Below are 20,201 nucleotides of genomic sequence, written 5' to 3'. Positions count from 1 at the left end.
GGCTATAAAAGAGACCCAAAGTGTTGCTAGAAACTAAAGAGTGGCAAACACAGGTGACTTGCTTAGCTGCCCCTTCCCATGTGGAGTAATTTCTTTTCCTTTTTTTTTTTTTTTTTTAGACCAGAGTCTTGCTCTGTCGCCCAGGCTGGAGTGCAGTGGCATGATCTTTGCTCACTGCAACCTCTGCCTCTTGGGTTCATGCGATTCTCATGCCTCAGCCTCCCAAGTAGCTGGGATCACAGGCACATGCCACCATGCCTAGATAATTTTTGTACTTTTAGTAGAGATGGAGTTTCACCATGTTGGCCAGGCTGGTCTCAAACTCCTGACCTCAAGTGATCTGCCTGCCTCGGCCTCTCAAAGTGCTAGGATTACAAGTGTGAACCACCGCGCCCAGCCTCTTTCTTTTCCCTTATCTTTAAAGGATCTTGTTCTGTATTGAAGAGTGTCTTAATCTGTTTGGGCTGCTATAACAAAATACCATAAACTGGGTGACTTATAAACTTCAGAAAGTGTTTTATGTTTTAAAGTTAAAATTGTAAAAAATAAGTGTGTTAACTAGCACTACAACTCTTCCCCAGAAGCAGCTGTATTTGCAGTTACCTCACCAAACGAAAGATACAAATTGTTGGTAAGTTCAACCAATCCAAATGGAGGTAACCCATTAAAAAAAAATCTATAAAATTTAGACTGCAGCCACTCATCAGTTCACTTTAGTGGCCTTTCAGGGACCTTCTGTTTCTCAGCTGATAACACTTTGGCCCTGGGAGCTGCATCCCCCATCACAGGGCCTACATGGAGGAAGTCCAAGATCAAGGCACTGGCAGATTCAGTGTCTGGTGAGGGCCTGCTTTCCAGCTCAGAGACAGCTGCCTTTTTTATGTGTCCTCAAATGGTAGGGGGAGGAGAGGTCGCTCTGGGGCCTGTTTTATAAGACCTCTGGGGCTCTTATAAAAGAGGCCCCAGATTTTATAATCTCATTCATGAGGGCTCTCCTCTTATGACTTAATCACTTCCCAAAGGCCCTACCTTCTAATAGCATCACTTTGGGGGTTAGGATTTCAACACATGGATTTGAGGGAGACCTAAACATTCAGACCATAGCCAAGAATATGTCTCCTAAAGCTGCCAACTCAAATGTTCTATTATTTGGTTTTGACTCTTGAAACTCTCCCAGCAGAACCTGCCTACATTTAATTATGATCTGCATGTTTATAGTTTTATGACACAAAGAAGACACACTATTTGTCTTAAGGGATTCAGGAAGGACTGCTATTTTGATCCTTCACATTTGGAATTATGATCCTGGTTACATGCTATAATCAGAGGATTCCCAGAACTGCACCTACCTACTGTCTTTATAGCTGAATCAAAGCACCTAGCAGTTTTATCTATCTCATCAACTCCCTCCACATGGCTTTCTTTTATACTTGTAATTTCTGGACCACATTTTTAAAAAATAAAAACAGTGTATTCTATTCCTTCTCCTGCCACAGGAAGTGGAAAGAGCAACAAATTAATAGTTAGAAAACCGTGTTTGAGTTCAAACTTGGCCACCAATGTGCCACACAGAAAATCGTTACCTGTAGCAAAGGCTGAGCATCCTTGTGATGGCCGTGTGCCTCTCTTCAGCCTGGTATTCCATTCTTACTGACATCCATTACAAATCCCCATGCAGCACCCAGTCCTGTCAATCACCCACCACAACCTATCCTGCCCCATAAAATAATCACAGCACTTTTCTTCTGTATCAAAGCTGAATCCTGTGAAGGTCCCGTCCTCTCTCTGGGAGACCCGGGATTGAACCCATCCTGTTCCACATCAACCATCTCCAAAACAACAGCCCTTGGCATCGTGTCTCCTCCAGTATTCTTTCACCCTCATACTGTTTTCTCTCCCCCTGATCTTTCTTCCTTCCCATTCTTTATCTCAAACATTTAACAGTGCCTTCTGAAATACCCATGCTATGGTCAACAAATGCCTCAATATTCTTTATCTCTTGATTAACTCTTCCCTACACCTCTTGGCTACATTGGGAGCAGAAAAGGATGATGTTTCGGGGATAGAGGACATAGGAGTGCGGAGGTCCTAGGTTCTAACTTGGATATATGAGTGTTCATTTTCTTATTCTTTTAATCTGTACATATTCATTACATATAGCCTTTATATGCATTATCTGCTTCCTCATTTTAAAATATTTTATAAAAACACAATCTCTGTTCTTTTGAGGCACATGTCATTTAACCATAACGCTCAGTCCCTTTTCATCAGTCACTGTCAATTATTGGTCCTGATTGTTCTCCCTCATCTATTGCTGCATTGATAGATCGTCTTCTCCAGCAAGCACCTACTATCAATCTGGTTGATTTCAATACTCAACACGTGACCTGTCCAATAACTAGATTCTGAGTTCCTTGAGCTCCTTGGTTCAAAGTCATTTTCTTCTTCCCTCTCTTAGCCTCCCTGAACTGTTCAAATCAGTAATGTAGAAAATCTACCCTCTAACTCCAACACTACCTTCCAAGTGTTTGCTTCAGTAATCCCCTTTTTACCTGGGCTGGACTGTGAGACCAGCTAAGCTGAGTTAAGGGAACTTGTGTTATATCAAGCAATCCCTGTCCTGCCCTAGGAGGCAGAATCCCACAATCCTCACTCATACAGTCAGTTCCAGCCGAGGCCTGAGGAGTCCATCCTCCTGCAATGGGAGATGCAGCTCCCAGTGTCAAGGTGCTATCAGCTGAGAAACAGAAGGTCCCTGAAAGGCCACTCAAGTGTCCTCATGAGTGGCTGCAGTCTAAATGTTAAAGAATTTTTTTTTTTTTTTTTGCTGGGTTACTTCTATTTGGATTGGTTGAACTTATCAACAATTGATATATTTTGTTTGGTGAGGTAACTGCAAATGCAGCTGCTTCCAGGGAAGAGTTATAGTACTAGTTAACACACTTATTTTTCACAATTTTAACTTCAAAACATAAATTTTGCCATAAATGGTCAAGTCAGTGTTGTAAACAATGGCGTTATCTGATCAATCACACGTCTCTGATTTTAATTCCCAACTCCCATTTAAGTTCAGATTCTCTTCTCAAAATTCCATGGGGACTGTTTTCACAACTGCACAGACACCTTAAAATCCCTATGTCCCAAGACAGAGGTCATTATCTTCTCCCTCAAACCTGCTCCCCTTCCAGAATTCTAGAGCTCAGTAACCAGCTGAGCATATCAGGGTCATCTTTGATTCCTCCTTCTTCCTAATGTCCCAAATCCAGTCAAATACCAAGTCCCATCCATTTTACCTTTTTTTGTAATTTAATTTATTTATTTAGAGACAGGTTCTTGCCCGGTCATCTAGGCTGGGGTGCAGTGGCATGATCACAGCTCATTGCAGCCTTGAACTCCTGGCCTCAAGCAATCCTCCTCCTGCCTTAGCCTCCTGAGTAGCTGGGTATACAGGCATGGGCCACCATACCTGGCTAATTTTTAAAAATTTTTTCTTTATAGAGACGGGGCCTCTCCATGTTGCCCAGGTTGGCCTTGAAATCCTGATCTCAAATGATTCTCCTGCCTTGGCCTCCCAAAGTGCTAGGATGACAGGCATGAGCCACCATGCCCAGCTAATTTTTTTTTTTTTTAGTACAGATGGGATCTCACTATATTGCCCAGGCTGGTCCCACATTTTACCTTTTAGATATTTTTTGAACACATCTCCAATGCCACCATCCTTATCCAGGCGTTCTTTAGCTCTCACTTGTCTATAGCAACAGCCTCCCCATCAGTTCCCTGTTCCTATGCCTGCCTCTCTCCAGGACAGTTCTTCCATGGAAGTCTAAGCAGTCTGTTCAAAATTCATGTCCCTTTCTTGACTCTTAGGATATAGTCCCAAATCCCTATTGGCTTACAGGAAAGTCCATGCCCTCTCCCACCTACTCTTCTGGCATCCTCTACTGCCTCTTGATCCCCTAGTTCTCTCCACTCCAACGAGGCTGTAGCTCTTCAGTTTCTCAAACATGCTATGCCCCTTCTCACATCTGGGTCTTTGCACAAGCTGTCCCCCTGCCTGGTATGCCCTCCTTACCTTTCATTCAGCTAATGCATTTATCCTCTTGTCTTAGCTAGTGGACACTGTCTCAGGGATGCTTCCTTGACTTTCTAGAAAAGGTTATGTTAATTTGCAAAATGCTCTCATAGCACTCTGAATTTTTTTCATTGTTGAATTTAGTTATTCATATATTTGTTTATCCCATAAAAATATACAACTACTACATACCCCTAAAAATTAAAATTAATGCCGGGCGCAGTGGCTCACATCTGTAATCCCAGCACTTTGAGAGGCCGAGGTGGGCGGATCACAAGGTCAGGAGATCGAGACCATCCAGGCTAACATGGTGAAACCCCATCTCTACTAAAAATACAAAAACAAAATTAGCCAGGCGTGGTGGCGGGCGCCTGTAGTCCCAGCTACTTGGGAGGCTAAGGCAGGAGAATGGCGTGAACCCAGGAGGTGGAGCTTGCAGTGAGCCAAGATTGCACCACTGCACTCCAGCCTGGGTGACAGAGCAAGACTCCATCTCAAAAAAAAAAATTAAAGAAAAATTTTAAAAAATTAAAATTAAAAAATAAAAATAGAAAATAAACATAATTATTTAATGTTTGCCTTCTCCCATTAGACTGCATGTTCCATGAGGACATTAATGTATCTATGTTGTTCATGGCTATATCTTCAGTGCCTTGCCAATGCTCAACACATAGTCAAATCTTAATAAGTAGTTGCTGCTTAACCTACAGAATGGGAGAAAACTTTTGCAATCTATCCATCTGGCAAAGGGCTAATATCCAGAATCTACAAAGAACTTAATCAAATTTACAAGAAGAAAACAAATAACCCCATCAAGAAGTGGGCAAAGGATATGAACAGGCACTTCTCAAAAGAAGACATTTATGCGGCCAAGAAACATGAAAAAAAGCTCATCATCACTGGTCATTAGAGAAACGCAAATCAAAATCACAATGAGATACCATCTCATGCCAGTTAGAATGGCAATCATTAAAAAAGTCAGGAAACAACAGATGCTGGAGGGGATGTGGAGAAATAGAAATGCTTCTACACTGTTGGTGGGAGTGTAAATTAGTCCAACTATTGTGAAAGACAGTGTGGCAATTCCTCAAGGATCTAAAACCAGAAATACCATTTGACCCAGCAATCCTATCACTGGGTATATACCCAAAGGATTATAAATCACTCTACTATAAAGACACATGCACACATATGTTTATTGCAGCACTGTTCACAATAGTAAAGACTTGGAACCAACCCAAATGCCCATCAATAATAGACTGGATAAAGAAAATGTGGCACATATACACCATAGAATACTATGCAGCCATAAAAAGGATGAGTGCATGTCCTTTGCAGGGACATGGATGAAGCTGGAAACCATCATTCTCAGCAAACTAACACAAGAACAGAAAACCAAACACCGCATGTTCTCACTTGTAAGTGGGAGTTGAACAGTGAGAACACATGGACACAGGGAGGGGAAAATCATACACCAGGGCCTGTTGTCGGGTGGGGGGCTAGGGGAGGGATAGCATTAGGAGAAATGCCTAACGTAGACGGCGGGTTGATGGGTGCAGCAAACCACCATGGCATGTGCATACCTACGTAACAAACCTGCACGTTCTGCACATGTATCCCAGAACTTAAAGTATATATATATATATACACTTTATATATATATATATACTTTATATATATATACACTTTATATATATATACTTTATATATATATACACTTTATATATATATACTTTATATATATATATACACTTTATATATATATACTTTATATATATATATACACTTTATATATATATATATAAAGTTAAGGATTTCGTTTCAATGTGCAGCTAAAACTTAAGCACTAATAGTCAATTGTAGCTGTGTTTTCCTAAAGCCCTTTGACCTTTATTTTCCACTTCACAAAGTTTGTTACATATATGATGTATTGCCCTCTTTCTCTTTTCCCTCTTCCCAGTGATGCATCACAAATTATTGCATTTTTATTGGGTGAGGCCCAGCTAATCTCTCTGTTTATAGCTCTGACCTTTCTGGGTGCAAACACAAAGTGAACTTTGGTTTATCTCCTGCCATAATGTAGCTGCTAATTACTGGCAAGCAGGCTGTGTTCCACGGCCCATGTGACCAGTTGGGCATGACCAGAGAGAAGCGTGGGGAAGAGTGGGCTGAGGGACTCCACTAGAGGCTGTCCATCTGGATTCCCTGCCTCCCTAGAAGCCCAACAGAGCAAAGCAAGTGGGCACAAGGAGTATGGTTCTAACGTGATTGGGGTCATGAAGACGTTGCTGTTGGACTTGGCTTTGTGGTCACTGCTCTTCCAGCCCGGGTGGCTGTCCTTGACTTCCAAGGTGAGTCAGAACTGCCACAATGGCAGCTATGAAATCAGCGTCCTGATGATGGACAACTCAGCCTTTGCAGAGCCCCTGAAAAACTTGGAAGATGCGGTGAATGAGGGGCTGGAAATAGTGAGAGGACGTCTGCAAAATGCTGGTAAGAAAATGTTAATGGAATCTTCCTCCACTCTGTTACTACCTCTGGGAAGAAAATGTTAATAGAACCTTCCTCCACTCTGTTACTACCTCTGGGAAGAAAATGTTAATAGAATCTTCCTCCACTCTGTTACTACCTCTGGGGACAAAATGTTGCTAAGCAAAGACCTTGTGTTCTTTGATCATACAACTTTCTCTAAGGACTGTCCCTAAACCCCTTTCTATTTCATGACAGTAGCTCCTTAGAGAGAAGAATTTGAACCCTATTATGCTGTGCTCACTCACACTTCACCTTGCTCTGGGACTAGCCCTGACTCAGGAAATGTAAAATGTTCACGGCAGTGAAACGTCCCAGTTAAAACTGGGTTTAGGCCAGATGTGGTGGCTCATGTCTGTAATCTCAGCAATTTAGGAGGCCAAGGAAGGAGGGACACTGAGCCCGGGAGTTCAAGACCAGCCTGGGCAACATAGCAAGAGTCCATCTCTTCAAAAAGAAAATAAATAAAAATAAACTCAGTTTATTGCCCAGTTCCAGGAAGGCATTATGTTTCCTTCTGTACTCAGAGGTAAGATTTGGTCTAGACCTAAGATTTCACAGGGATACTAATCAAGAAGATGAATTAAAACAGTCAATTTCACATAGACACCAAATCTTTCTCTGGGCCTTTTATCCAGAGAAAGACATTTGTCTCTGGCCTGTTCACTCTTTTTTTTTTTTTGAGATGGAGTCTCACTCTGTCACCCAGGCTGGAGTGCAGTGGCATGATCTCGGCTCACTGCAAGCTCTGCCTCCCAGGTTCACGCCATTCTCCTGCCTCAGCCTCCCGAGTAGCTGGGACTACAGGTGCCCACCACCACGCCCGGCTAATTTTTTGTATTTTTAGTAGAGAGGGGGTGGTCTGTTCACTCTTTACATTTCCTGTGGCTGTGATTACTAGACATAGTTAATATAAAACATTTGCAGTCAAATTCATTGTTGCAGTTCTTCATTGTACCTTTTAGTTATAAAAATAAATTTTATAACATTACATGAAATGTGTAAAATAAAGGGGGAAAAAAAGCAGCCATGATTCCCAGCCACCTGGATGTTTCCAGTCTGTTTTCATGTGCTTCTTAGCTTCCTGTTTTTAAGAACGTGGTTGGTGATCACTATGGCATAGAAACAGTTTTGGATCCTTCTGGTTCACTTCACATTATTGCACAAGTGACTTTCCTAGAGCGTCATGGCCTTTCTAGTCATCATGTGAATTGATATATAATATCCACCAGATATTATAATATCCAGTATGTATCATATCCACTGGATATAAATTACCTAATTTGGGGGATATATATGATAAGATATATATAAAATAATTCTCTGATGTAGGATATTTCATTTGTTTTAAATTTCTCATTACTATTTTCATAATACTTCAATGAACATTTTCATTTTCTGCATTCCCTGAGATTAGATTACCAGAAATAGACTTATTGAGTCAATGAGTATTTAATGCATCTTAATGGTTATTTGTGGTTTTAAGGATGGTATGTCTTAATTTTCTCTATTTAAAATTCTGTGGAAGTAGGGCAGCTGTTCAGATATGAATAATAAGTTACTTCTGTGCACACACAACATCTCTCCAATTCTGAAACTAGATTCACACATAAGTGAACGGATTTGATCTAGAGCCATAATGGAACAAGGAGGTTATTTAGTAAAATCCCCTTATTTACCGAGGCAGTGTGGCACAATGGAAAGAACACTTGATTTGTCCTTTGAGGACCTGGATTGGGATCCCTGCCCCAAAGTTTTCTCTCTCTGTGATCCTGGGTTAGTCTCCCTGAGCCTTGGTTTCTTCAGTTAGTAAGTACCTGTCATGGGGTAGCTAAGTTCTAGGTACTTCAATTACATCACCTCTTTAATCACCACAGCTCTGTGAGGTTAGCGTGGTTGACACTGGTTTCACAGCAGGGGTTTAACAACTTTGCTAAGGTCATATAGGTTGTCTGTTTGCAGTGAAATTCATACGCACATCTGTCTGATCCCAGGGAGTACATGGGTCACTCTTTGGAATCCATTGTAATATCTTTACCCAGTGTGAACTAAGTTTCTAATTAAAACAAGGCAGTGGAACATTATGGTTAGAAGCAGATATTTGGAACCTGACAGATCTTGATTTATTTTCCAGCCAGACCATTCACAACAGGTATGACCTTAAGCAGCTAGTTAAATTTTCGGAACCTCAGTTCCCACACCTATAAATTAGAATAAGTGGTAGTTACCCCATATGAATAGCATATGGATTCAATCAGAAAACTCATATAAAGTACCTCCTTCACTGACTGAAACATAGTAAGAACTCAATAAATGGTAGTTGTTGCTGTTGTTGTTATTGACATTAATGTAGTTGTTCTTATTGTTTCTGTGCTGTTGCTACTGCTAGAACACATTACCAAGCACCTAAAATAATTAAATAGTATGTTAGTTAGAGCCTTGGTCCCTGATGCATACAATCTGAATTTGAATTCCTGCTCCATTATTTACAGTTGAGTGACATTAGGTGAGTTATTTATCATCTCCGAGTTTCACTCAAGTCATTTGTAAAATACAGTTATTAGTGGGCAGGTTGTTAAATGGATCATTTAAGTGGAGAGCTCTATGGAGATGAAGGAATAAGCTGTGATGCCCAGACTTTTACATTTGTTAGTGCATTTTGTTGGATGAATATGCATGCATAGTAAACACAAAAGGTACAGGTTTTTGGGGAAGAGACAGCTCATGTTCTAAACATGTTGAGCATCATTATTTGGGAAAAATTATAAGGCAATATATCTCAGGGTTACATTGAGGAAAAGTAAAAGTTCAAGCGTTATATGTGATGTTCAAAGGGAAATGATCAATTTTTTTTTTAGGAATCAGGAAAGCTTTGAGGGTCTTGAAGAACATTCAGGATCTAGTGGGAAAGAACATGAAAAAAAGAGATTCCTTCGACTTCATGACATCACCTCCCTGAGGCTGTATGGTTCCAAGGCTAATCACATGACCCATACCCTGTGTGTGCTCCCTCGTGCTGAGCTGGTCCCACTCCTAGACCCTAGCACCAAGGTTTTAGCTTCATGTTGGTCCACGTTGGTCCAACCCCATCCTTAAACCCTCAGGTAGGAAGAGAGAGTTCTGAGCTCGCCCCATATTGTTCAGCTTTCCATCCATCCTCCCAGGAATGAGATATCATTGTGGGGTAGAGAGTGCCGGTAGGAAAGGATGAAAAGTAGCATGGGGGAAATGGCTTATTTTAAAAGTAAACCTTTGATTTGAAGTTATGTCATTGTCTGAAAAATGTTTAGTATTTTCTAGAAAAATCACTTGAGTTCTGGAGTGATAAAAGGGAAGACATTACCCCCACCAAATTAAAAATAAGAGAAAGCAGTATACATAAAAGTAAAATATTGAGAGGCAGCATATTATACTATGCTCCATAGAAGCCATTCTCAAATATTTTGGTATTAGGACCTCTTTATTTATTTATTTATTTATTTATTTGGGACAGAGTATCGTTCTTGTTGCCCAGGCTGGAGTGCAATGGCATGATCTCAGTCCACCACAACCTCCGCCTCCCAGGTTCAAGCGATTCTCCTGCCTCAGCCTCCCAAGTAGCTGGGATTACAGGCATGCATCACCACATCCAGCTAATGTTTTGTATTTTTAGTAGAGACGGGGTTTCTTCATGTTGGTCAGGCTGATCTCGAACTCCTGACCTCAGGTGATCTGCCCGCCTCGGCCTCCCAAAGTGCTGGGATTACAGGCGTGAGCCACCGCACCTGGCCTAGGACCTCTTTAAACTCTTTAAAATTATTGAGGGTGCTGAAGAGTTATGTTTATGTGGCTACATATATCAGTATTGATTGTATTGAAAACTAAACTGAGAAACATTTTAAACATTTTTTATAAATTCATCAAAAATAACAAATAAATATCTGTTAGCATAAATAATATTTTTCTTAAAGAAAACCTATATTTCTCAAGCCAAAAAAGAAAAAAAACAAAGCGAGTGAGAAGACTGGTTTACACTTTTGCAAATGTCTTTAATGTCAAGCTTAATGGAAGATAGCTATATTCTCATATTGGCTTCTACATTCAATCTGTTGCAATAATATATGTGATATAGCCTCTGGAGAACTTATCATATGCTCATGAGAGAAAGAGAGTAGAAAAAAATAAGGAATGTCTTAGTATGATTATAAAAATGACTTTGACCTCATGGATCCCCTGAAAGGGACTAAAGGGTACCTCAGTGGCTCATACTTTGAGAACTGCTGTTCTACAGCATATCAAAGTTCTAGAATTAGACTTCCTTAGGTTCAAATCCCTGCGCTACTACTTGCAAGCTGTGTAGCCTTAAACAAGTTAATCTACCTCTCCAGACCTCCATTTTCTCATGTTTAAATGAGGATGACAAAATATTACCTTGAAGGATTCAGAGAGGATTAAGTGAAATAATACCTGTAAAAAATCACAGCCCAAAGCTAGGCATATAGTGAAAGAGATCATCTGGCTCTATTCTATTAACAAGTGGATGAGGAACTGGGGCCTAGTAGGGAAGTCACTTGTCTGAGGTCACACTCAACAGATGTTGGTTCCCTTTTTCCCAGGCACTGTGCCAGGGTTTCTACTTGAGTTTAGCTGTGTCAGTCATGGGCTGCCTGGAGCATTGGATTTTTAAGTGTCATTTTCACTGTCCCTCATGGTGGTAGGACAGAACAAAGCCCTCATAGAGACAGGAGGTCAAGAGAGAGGAGCTGCAAGTGTGGCCATCTTCATGTGACTGTGTGCTGCCCTCCACATCACTTTCTGACTCCTCTTGCAGTGTTCCAAGACCCTCTCCAACCCTATTTTCTACAGTTCCTCACACGCCCTCTCCCATTCCCCCAGGTCCACTGTAGCCTCATTCATTCTGTTCTCCTGGTTTCAAATTCTCTATATCCTTTCTGTTGTCATGAAAATTAAATAAAAGGCATATGGGGCTTAGTACTGAAGCTGACTCATGGTTACACTCAATTAAGTGTGAACTGCTATTAAACCCATCACTCCCCACTTCTCTTCCATTAGATATCTCTGACTGGTCTAATTACATTGAAGTCTCCTATTTGGCTAGTCCTACCAAAGTACTGACATCTCTCAATCAGCTCTCTTACTGAATAAAGTATCAGTGTTTTCGAACTTAAAAAAGCAAAGTTGGTAGACATCTCTCAAGTGGCTGTAGAAGTGCAAAGACTCCTCCATTCTTTGAAAGAACAAGTCTCTACCTTTAAAAACATTCTTATTTGTTCAGAAGAACAACTTCTATTATAGACATGCTTTGCTCTTTTAAAGGTGCTATTAAAAATTATCCCATTTTACAAACTTGGTTTTAACCTTATTTTACATGCGAGAAACTAAGTGAGAGAAATTAAAATGGCTTGTACAAGAACACATAAGAAATCACTCATAATGCCGGACTGTGGACTGAGGTTTCCAGACTCCCTCTAGACTTGGCAAACTTAAGAACATCCCTGCAGCCGGGCACAGTGGCTCACGCCTGTAATCCCAGCACTTTGGGAGGCCGAGGTGGGCGGATCATGAGGTCAGGAGATCGAGACCATCCTGGCTAACACGATGAAACCCTGTCTCTACTAAAACTACAAAAAATTAGCCGGGTATGGTGGTGGGCACCTGTAGTCCCAGCTACTCAGGAGGCTGAGGCAGGAGAATGGCGTGAACATGGGAGATGGAGCTTGCAGTGAGCCAAGATCGCGCCACTGCACTCCAGCCTGAGCAACAGTGCAGACTCTGTCTCAAAGAAGAAAAAGAAAAAAGAAAAAAAAAAGAACATCCCTGCTTAGGAATCAGACATTTGTCCTGATTATTTTTTACTGGAAGGAACCAAAATGTAATAGATTGTGGTCAAATGGTTCTGCTATTCCCTTCTAAAACGTGGTGCCTAGCAGTCCCCAGGGATATCGCCAGCAAGACCCTTGCTTTCATCTAAATATGGGAGTTCTCCATTATACAAAGACCTCAAGCCAGGATGAACATAATTCACTTTGGCTTTGGGAGTAGCCCATAGAGGAAATGCCTAACACCAGGAGTGGTGTTCTGGTCAGTAAGGCCAGCCATCCTTGTGACCAAACAGATATTTTGAAGAGAAACTTGTTTTCAATTCTTGTATTGCTTTCTAAGAGGAGAAATGTGTGAGTCAGAGTGAAATCCAAACAAAACTCTCATCTAATTTAGGACACTAATGAACACATTTTTGTTTTCTTTATCCTTGATTAGAAACATTTAAAGTAAGAGGATGTATTTTAAAGACAAAGGGGTTTTCTGGCAATTTTGTAATGTTACACAATCTCCTTCCCTGTCTACTAAGAAAGAAAACAGAATTCTGCAGCACCTTCTTTAGGAAAAATAGATGATAATTAGACTGTTAACCGTTTTCATTTCATGTGAGAAGTGTGGGTACAGCTGCAGGGAACTTCCTGAGGGTATGCAGGTATTTTTCTCATAGACTATTTACTCAGTATCTTGAATGCTCCAGGAGAGACAGGGTCTAAAAATTGTAATACAGCAAGATTCATTGAGAACAAACAATCATACCCATTGATAAACTTTGGATTTAACATTTTGGTGCATCACTAAGCTGGTAAAAGGCCATTCCCTCATGCGTGAGTTTTCACTTGAGATATCAGAAATGTACAATTGGTTTGGGATGAGATAATCAGAGCTTCAATTTCAGATCCCACTATTTACTGCATATGGGACTCTGGTAAGACAAACTCAATAAAGCTTTTGTCTCAGGCTTTGATTTCTAGAAAACTGACCAAGACACCCCTTTTGAGCAAGAATGATAAATCTGAGCCACAGATGTGACAGCTTTTTATCAATAAGAATGATTGCATTAATAACTATTTCTGATGGGTGTATTTCAACTGCTTAGAGTCCTCTCTATCTAGAAGTGTGACAGGCATCTCACACCTGACATGTCCACCTCCATCACCACACACTCCACATTAGCAAACCTGCTCCACCCACACTCTTTCTCATCTTGGTCAATAGGAGTTCCCTTCACCCCCTTGCTCAGGCCAAAAATATTGGCTTATTCTGAGTCCTCTTTTCTCATACTTCATATTGCATTTATCAATTTCCTACCTTCAAAATACATCCTAAATGCAAGCATTTTTCTCTACTTTTGCTCCAACTACTGTAGTCCAATCTAACCTAGGTTATGAATCGTGTCTTCACTAGTCTCCCTGCATTTGTTTCTGTTCCCCACAATCTATTCTCTGCATCAGGATCCAGAGATATCCTTTAAAAATAATAGTCAGACAATATCATTTCTCTGCTCAAAGTCCTCCAAAACATCTTATCCTGGAATAAATTGAAAGCACTTACTAACGTCCACATGGTCATGCACGGTGTGGCCTCACTCTGACCTCACATCTCACCCATACTACCTCTCACTTACTCTGTCAGGACTACGCTGGCCTCCCTGTTCTTCCTGAAATGCCAAGAAGGGTCCTGCCTGGGATTTTTGCCCTTGCTGTTCCCTCTGACCAGAGAAACCATGTGTTGCATGGCTCAGTCTTCACGCAGGTCCCAGCTCCCACTAGGGCTTCCATGACCACCCTATCAGAAATGCATTATTCTGTGTAACGCACAAAGAAAATGTAAGCCTATTGAAAGGGGGAACTTTTGTTCAATGCTGTATCATGAGCGCAAAGAAGAGCGCCTGACACATAGCAGGAACTTAATAACTGTTTGTTGACTGGATGGATAAAGATCAGAGACCAAGGAAGACTGCAGCCTCCTGCAAGTTGGCAGCAAATAGCACCTGGGGACCATGAAAGAACAGGTTATCATAATGTCTGTGTCTTTGCTTCCCAACACTCTCCAGTCCATACAGGAGACCTGCTGCATCTAGGGTTGTGAAAAGATGAAGAGGGCAGTGAACACAATGAAAATATTCTAAAACTGGACCGTGTGGATGGTTGCACAACTATATATATATTTACTAAAAGTCATTGAATCGTAAACTCAACATGGATGATTTTTATGATAGATAAATTATACCTCAATAAAACTGTTGAGAGAGAGAGAGAAACAGAGATGAAAAGATACAGAGAGACAGAGACACACAGAGGAAAAAAGTGACCAGGAGTAAAACAAGGGCTCAGGATGTAAATATTCCTAGGCCTGAAAATGGATATCCATTTTTTCCCAGAATCAATCTCATGGCTGCTATAAATTACTGAAAAATAACACTAGTGTTCTATTTTCCCTCATCTCTGGGCGACAGGCCTAAATGTGACTGTGAATGCTACTTTCATGTATTCGGATGGTCTGATTCATAACTCAGGCGACTGCCGGAGTAGCACCTGTGAAGGCCTCGACCTACTCAGGAAAATTTCAGTAAGTATTTGCTTTTGTGGATGCAGCTCATGGCCTCTGGGCACAGGATAATCCCAGTGTGAAATGTAGGCACATGACCATGAAGCAGCTCTCCCATCATCTCTAGCCACATAGCTGAATGAGTGGCCGAGTACCAGGCAGGAGACTCTGGCTTTACCCCTACAGATTACCTAAATGACAGGGGCCCTCCATGAATCCAGAAAAGTGAGGAAAGCCTTGGCTATGTACTGTGTGTATACACTTTCATTTGTAAGGAGAGGAATTCTTTTGTTTTAAATTGTTTTTAAAATTTTGTTTTGTTTTGTTTTTTGGGTGTTCGTTTGTTTGTTTTTTGAGACAGGGTCTCCCTCTGTTGCCCAGGCTGGAGTGCAGTGGCATAATCATGGCTCACTGCAGGTTGAGCTCCTGGGCTCAGGTGATTGTCCCATCTCAGCCTCCCAAGTAGCTGGGACTACAGGCATGTGCTACCATGCTCAGCAAATTTCTTATATTATTTGTAGAGACAGGGTTTCACCACGGTGCTCAGGCTGGTCTCAAACTCCTGAGCTTAAGTGATCTGCCCCCGTTGGCCTCCCAAAGTGCTGGAATTACAGGCATGAGCCACTGCGCCCAGCCAGTTTTTAAGTTTCTTTATTTAAATGTTAGTATAAACTGGTTTGCCTTTGTGTCCCTCAAGAAATACCTGAGAAATCATGTTTAAAAACATATTTCAAGGCCCCACACCAGAAATCTGTTTCAAATCATCACCATATATCAGATAATAGTTAATTGCTTAAGCGTTGAATCTGCCACCTAACTTAAAGTAGTAACTTCAATGTCAAAGGATGAAAATGGGAAGAGGGAGATTCTTGCCTAGTTCCTCCTCCTAATCCCCAAACCCCAATCCCAACCAGAGCTTTAAGGAAATAAAGAGGGTTAAAAGCTCTCTAGAGACAAGCAGATGTGCAATGCACCCCCTTAATACAGAAACTAAAGAAAAAGCTGTCTGAGCAGCAGAGCACTGGGAGTAGAGCCACGGCTCTAAACTTTAATCAATAACATCACACCAACCAGGCAGGCCACACTCCCATCAGGAACAATGGCAACCACAGCAGTGATTCTCAATCTTGGGAAGGTAAGGTGTGCACAAGCATAGTTCAATAAACTCCACATCACAATTTCAGAAATATATGCTGCTTTTCTCTGCCTCTACAGAGAGAAGTATAACCTGGCTCTCCAAAACCAGGGATGAGATGGTCCCAACCAGATTCCCCTTAAGAAACAGGAGAAAATAAGATCAATAATCACCCAATCAATTGCATAGCATTTTACTCACTTCAGCCCTGTTTTATAGTTCTCTCTACAACTGAAACTTGCCCTCTCCCTTCAAAGCACCTCCAAATCTCATCTCACCACTATCTGGCCTACAGACACTACTAATGCTACAGCCTCCCAGTCCCTCTTCTGCCTCTTCCCATCCTGCATTGAGAAGGAAGCCAGGTTCACCTCCAGTCAGCTCACCTTTGTAAAATACCTTTCCTCCCTGTAGTGTGTTTTCCCTCTCGAACCTCTCCATGCCTCAGTTGATCCTTGTCCAGACCAAGGCACCCTATGCTGCTCTGAGTTTGAGAATCTTGGGAGGCCCCACTTTCTAAACCTCTGGGAGCCTTCCCCTTGCTACTTCTTTCCTGTCCACTGAGTATTTTTCTTAGTTCTAGGAATTCATTGTTGTTTTCTCTCCTACAGAATGCACAACGGATGGGCTGTGTCCTCATAGGGCCCTCATGTACATACTCCACCTTCCAGATGTAGTAAGTAATACTACTGTGAACTGAAGTCAGGACATGATATTGCAACTTAAAGGACTCATCAAACAACAGTCTAGTCAAGGCAACACAATCAGAGGTGTTGAGGTCTAGTATTTTGCCATCTCCCCATAACTGTCATTCTCTTATCCAGGTAACTTCCCTTGCTCAGCATGGAGTGAATGTCTGTAGCCATTCAGGTTGAGTCATTAACATCTGACCTTGAGAGAAAACATGGTATGGGTAAAAAGTCAGAGTTTTGAGAGAAAGCAGGAAAGACAGTGAAATTGGATAATTTGAGGCGTTTAATAAATAAAATATTCACAAAAGTATGGGTAGAGGGTTGGGAAACACAAAAGAAAGTGCAACACCCCAGGGTACTAGTAGGGTTCTGTTCTATCCTGTAGGTCTGGTAAAAGTGGGGAAAATAACAATATATTTAGTTCATGTTATTTGAGAATTATATAAATGACATGTTAAAGTCCTTTGTACAGTGCCCTTACTATCTTAGAACAAAGCTCTCAGTATATTCTAGAATGAATATATTTTTCTGGCTCTGGGAAAATCACCCTCATCTCTTCCATTCATTTTACACAATGTAATTATCACCAAAAAATACTTTGTTCTGCTAATTACACCTTCCCTAATCAAAATCCTGCTCAAGTTCCTTTTTTGTACCTGTTCAATCTGACCCTGAATCAAGAATCACGCTTCATCGACACAGAGAAAACTGTGCAGAATATCACTTGCAATGGATTTTGGAGGGTAAACATTAGACCTCTGAAAATTCTGTTGCAAAGTTTGCTTTTGTCACCTCACACCCACCATTACAAACAGCCTCAGATGCTGAGGCTCACTGAGCACTTTTTCAGCTTCTCTTCCATACCAAAATGCGGACAGATCCAGAATCTTACTCTTCCTTGTATTTGTTCCCAACTGTCATCTAACCTGATCACTTACTAATATTGCTACAGAGTATGCTCAAAAGCAAAGGAGGATTGGAAAAATTGATTCACCATTTATGAAGACCTTCTACGTGCAAAGAAGCATTTTAGCTGTGGCAGAGTAGAGAGAATTAAGTAAAACACAGCCCCTGTCCACCCAAATAGAGAAGGTGACAAGGACTCTCCTGACCAATACAAGGCACAGTGAGATCAATGCCATCAGGGAAATGGAAACAGGAAACTGCAGAGGGCAGGGATCAGTGGCACCGGCCTGTAATGCCAGGGCTTTGGGAGGCCGAAGCAGGAGGATCCCTTGAGCCCAGGAGTTTGAGACTAGCCTAGGCAACATAGTGAGACTCTGCTCTCCAGAAAGTTTAAAAATAAAAAAATTAGCCAGGTGTAGTCATGCACGGCTGTAGTCCCAGCAATGTGGGAGGCCAAGATGGGAGGATCACTTGAACCGAGGAGGTCAAGGCTCCAGTGATCCAGGATCACACCACTGCACTCCAGCCTGAGTGTCAGAGTGAGATCCTATTAAAAAGAGAGAAAGAGAAAAAGAAAAGGAAAGAAAGGAAAGGAAAGGAAGGAAGGAAGGAAGGAAGGAAGGAAGGAAGGAAGGAAGGGAGGGAGGGGGGGAGGGAGGGAGGGAAAGAAAGAAAGAGAGAGAGGAGAAAAAGAAAGAGGAAGGGAGAGAGAAGAGAAAAGAAAAGAGAAGCTATAGAGTGCACAGAAGGGAAGGGTCACCTCTGCTTGAGGGGACTAAGCTTCAATGGAGGAAAAAAAACTTATGAAGGAGATGCGATTGTATGCATGTTGAAGAATGGGTAAAATTTTAATGAGTAGAGAGATGAGGAGATGAGCTTTCTAGCCAGGCAGAGGGAGAGAAGTACGTGTAAAAGCAAACAAGCAGGGAAATGAAGAACTCTGTATTAACCAGAGTTCAGGAAATGTATAGGGGAATAATAGAGATAAGACTAGGAAAATTAAGTAGGACCATATTTGGAAGTTCATGGGAGGAAAGTCCAGGTGAAGGAAGTTGCATTTAATGAGACTCACATCAGAAATCACTAAGGTTTTAAGCTTGGGAATGCCATGAGAAGCAGCCAACTTTCAGAAGAATGATTGACCACAGTGTATAGGAAAGACACAGGCAGACTGATGACAGGAAAGTCAGCAGAGAAGGAGGGCCTGGATTAGCAAGAAGGAAGTGGACATAGAAAGGGAGGATAACTGCAAAGATATTTGAAGGTAGAATCAATCAATGGTATGATGCTGGGTGAGAGATGGAAAGTAGTCAAAGAAGCCTTTGCAATCTCAAAACACTAAAATAAAGGAAAAAATCTCAAAACACTAAAATAAATGAAAAACAGTTTGGAGGAACAGAAATGAAAGAGAATTCTGACTGTGAACATTGTAGTTTGAGATGCAAGCAGGAAGCCCACTAAAACCTTTTGATGGAGCACTGAAGATGTAAGGGGATGCTGTTTTCCTTCCTTCGTTAAATACATACTAAGCATCTACATACAAGCCTAGATGACTGGAGATACCGAGGTGAACAAGCTGGGGAGAAGGCAATGCATGGCAAAGTGTAGATGGCATCTTTTTGGCTTTACAACAATTATGGTGGCTGTGGTGGTCCATCCTTTTTCTTAGCCCGACTTCCCCTGTATCCCAGCCCAGATATCATGATGACTCACTTTAGAATAAATCGAAGTAACCAAGCCACATATTCACAAAATTGCTTAGAGTGTGCTTAGAACATAGCATGTGCTCAATAAATGTTTTTAAGCTTAGCTGTATGAGAAAGACACCTATATACATGAGAAACCTGCTTTAATGACCCGATTTCATTCTTACCATTTATACATACATGCTGAAACAGGTTAAAGAGGGATCTTATTTGTGCTACTTAAGTTAATACTGACAATGGCTTTTTTCCTCAACCTCTTGACATAGCCTTGACACAGAATTGAGCTACCCCATGATCTCAGCTGGAAGTTTTGGATTGTCATGTGACTATAAAGAAACCTTAACCAGGCTGATGTCTCCAGCTAGAAAGTTGATGTACTTCTTGGTTAACTTTTGGAAAACCAACGATCTGCCCTTCAAAACTTATTCCTGGAGCACTTCGTATGTTTACAAGAATGGTACAGAAACTGAGGACTGTTTCTGGTAAGCAGGATCATTAATATTTCACTAGCACTTGCCATGGAGAGAAGCCATAGGATCATGCAGGCCACCTAGTTATTACCAGATGCACCTTCCACTGGTAACAGCATTGGGTATAGACATCAGTTCACTTTCTCACACAGAAATAAAAGCAAACGGGACTAAGTAAATATAGAGTTGTAAAAATAATCAGTATAGTTTGCATCTGCAACACTCTTTACTGTTTTGAAAGTACGTTCACATCAGTTTTATTGATTTCCTGCAGTACGTTATCTGAAGAAAATAAAACAACTAATAGGATCCCTATTTTATAGA

At 41.2% G+C, this 20,201-nt stretch overlaps 1 protein-coding gene across 1 annotated transcript in view; it reads left to right on the top strand.

Annotated features, from left to right (window-relative positions):
- The first annotated feature begins 6,197 nt into the window (after window positions 1-6,197).
- The window catches only part of GUCY2C (guanylate cyclase 2C), an 83,800-nt gene continuing 69,796 nt past the window's right edge, over window positions 6,198-20,201 (top strand). The window contains exons 1-4 of the mRNA XM_055095429.2: window positions 6,198-6,565; window positions 14,877-14,989; window positions 16,715-16,779; window positions 19,674-19,889. Coding sequence (XP_054951404.1) covers window positions 6,349-6,565; window positions 14,877-14,989; window positions 16,715-16,779; window positions 19,674-19,889 — 611 coding nt within the window. The 5' untranslated portion in view covers window positions 6,198-6,348. The remainder of the gene's footprint in view (window positions 6,566-14,876; window positions 14,990-16,714; window positions 16,780-19,673; window positions 19,890-20,201) is intronic.

This window comes from Pan paniscus, chromosome 10, assembly GCF_029289425.2.
Source record: "Pan paniscus chromosome 10, NHGRI_mPanPan1-v2.0_pri, whole genome shotgun sequence".
Classification (NCBI taxonomy): domain Eukaryota; kingdom Metazoa; phylum Chordata; class Mammalia; order Primates; family Hominidae; genus Pan; species Pan paniscus.
Note: the sequence above shows the minus strand (reverse complement) of the source record. Positions and strands in the feature narration are given on the sequence as shown.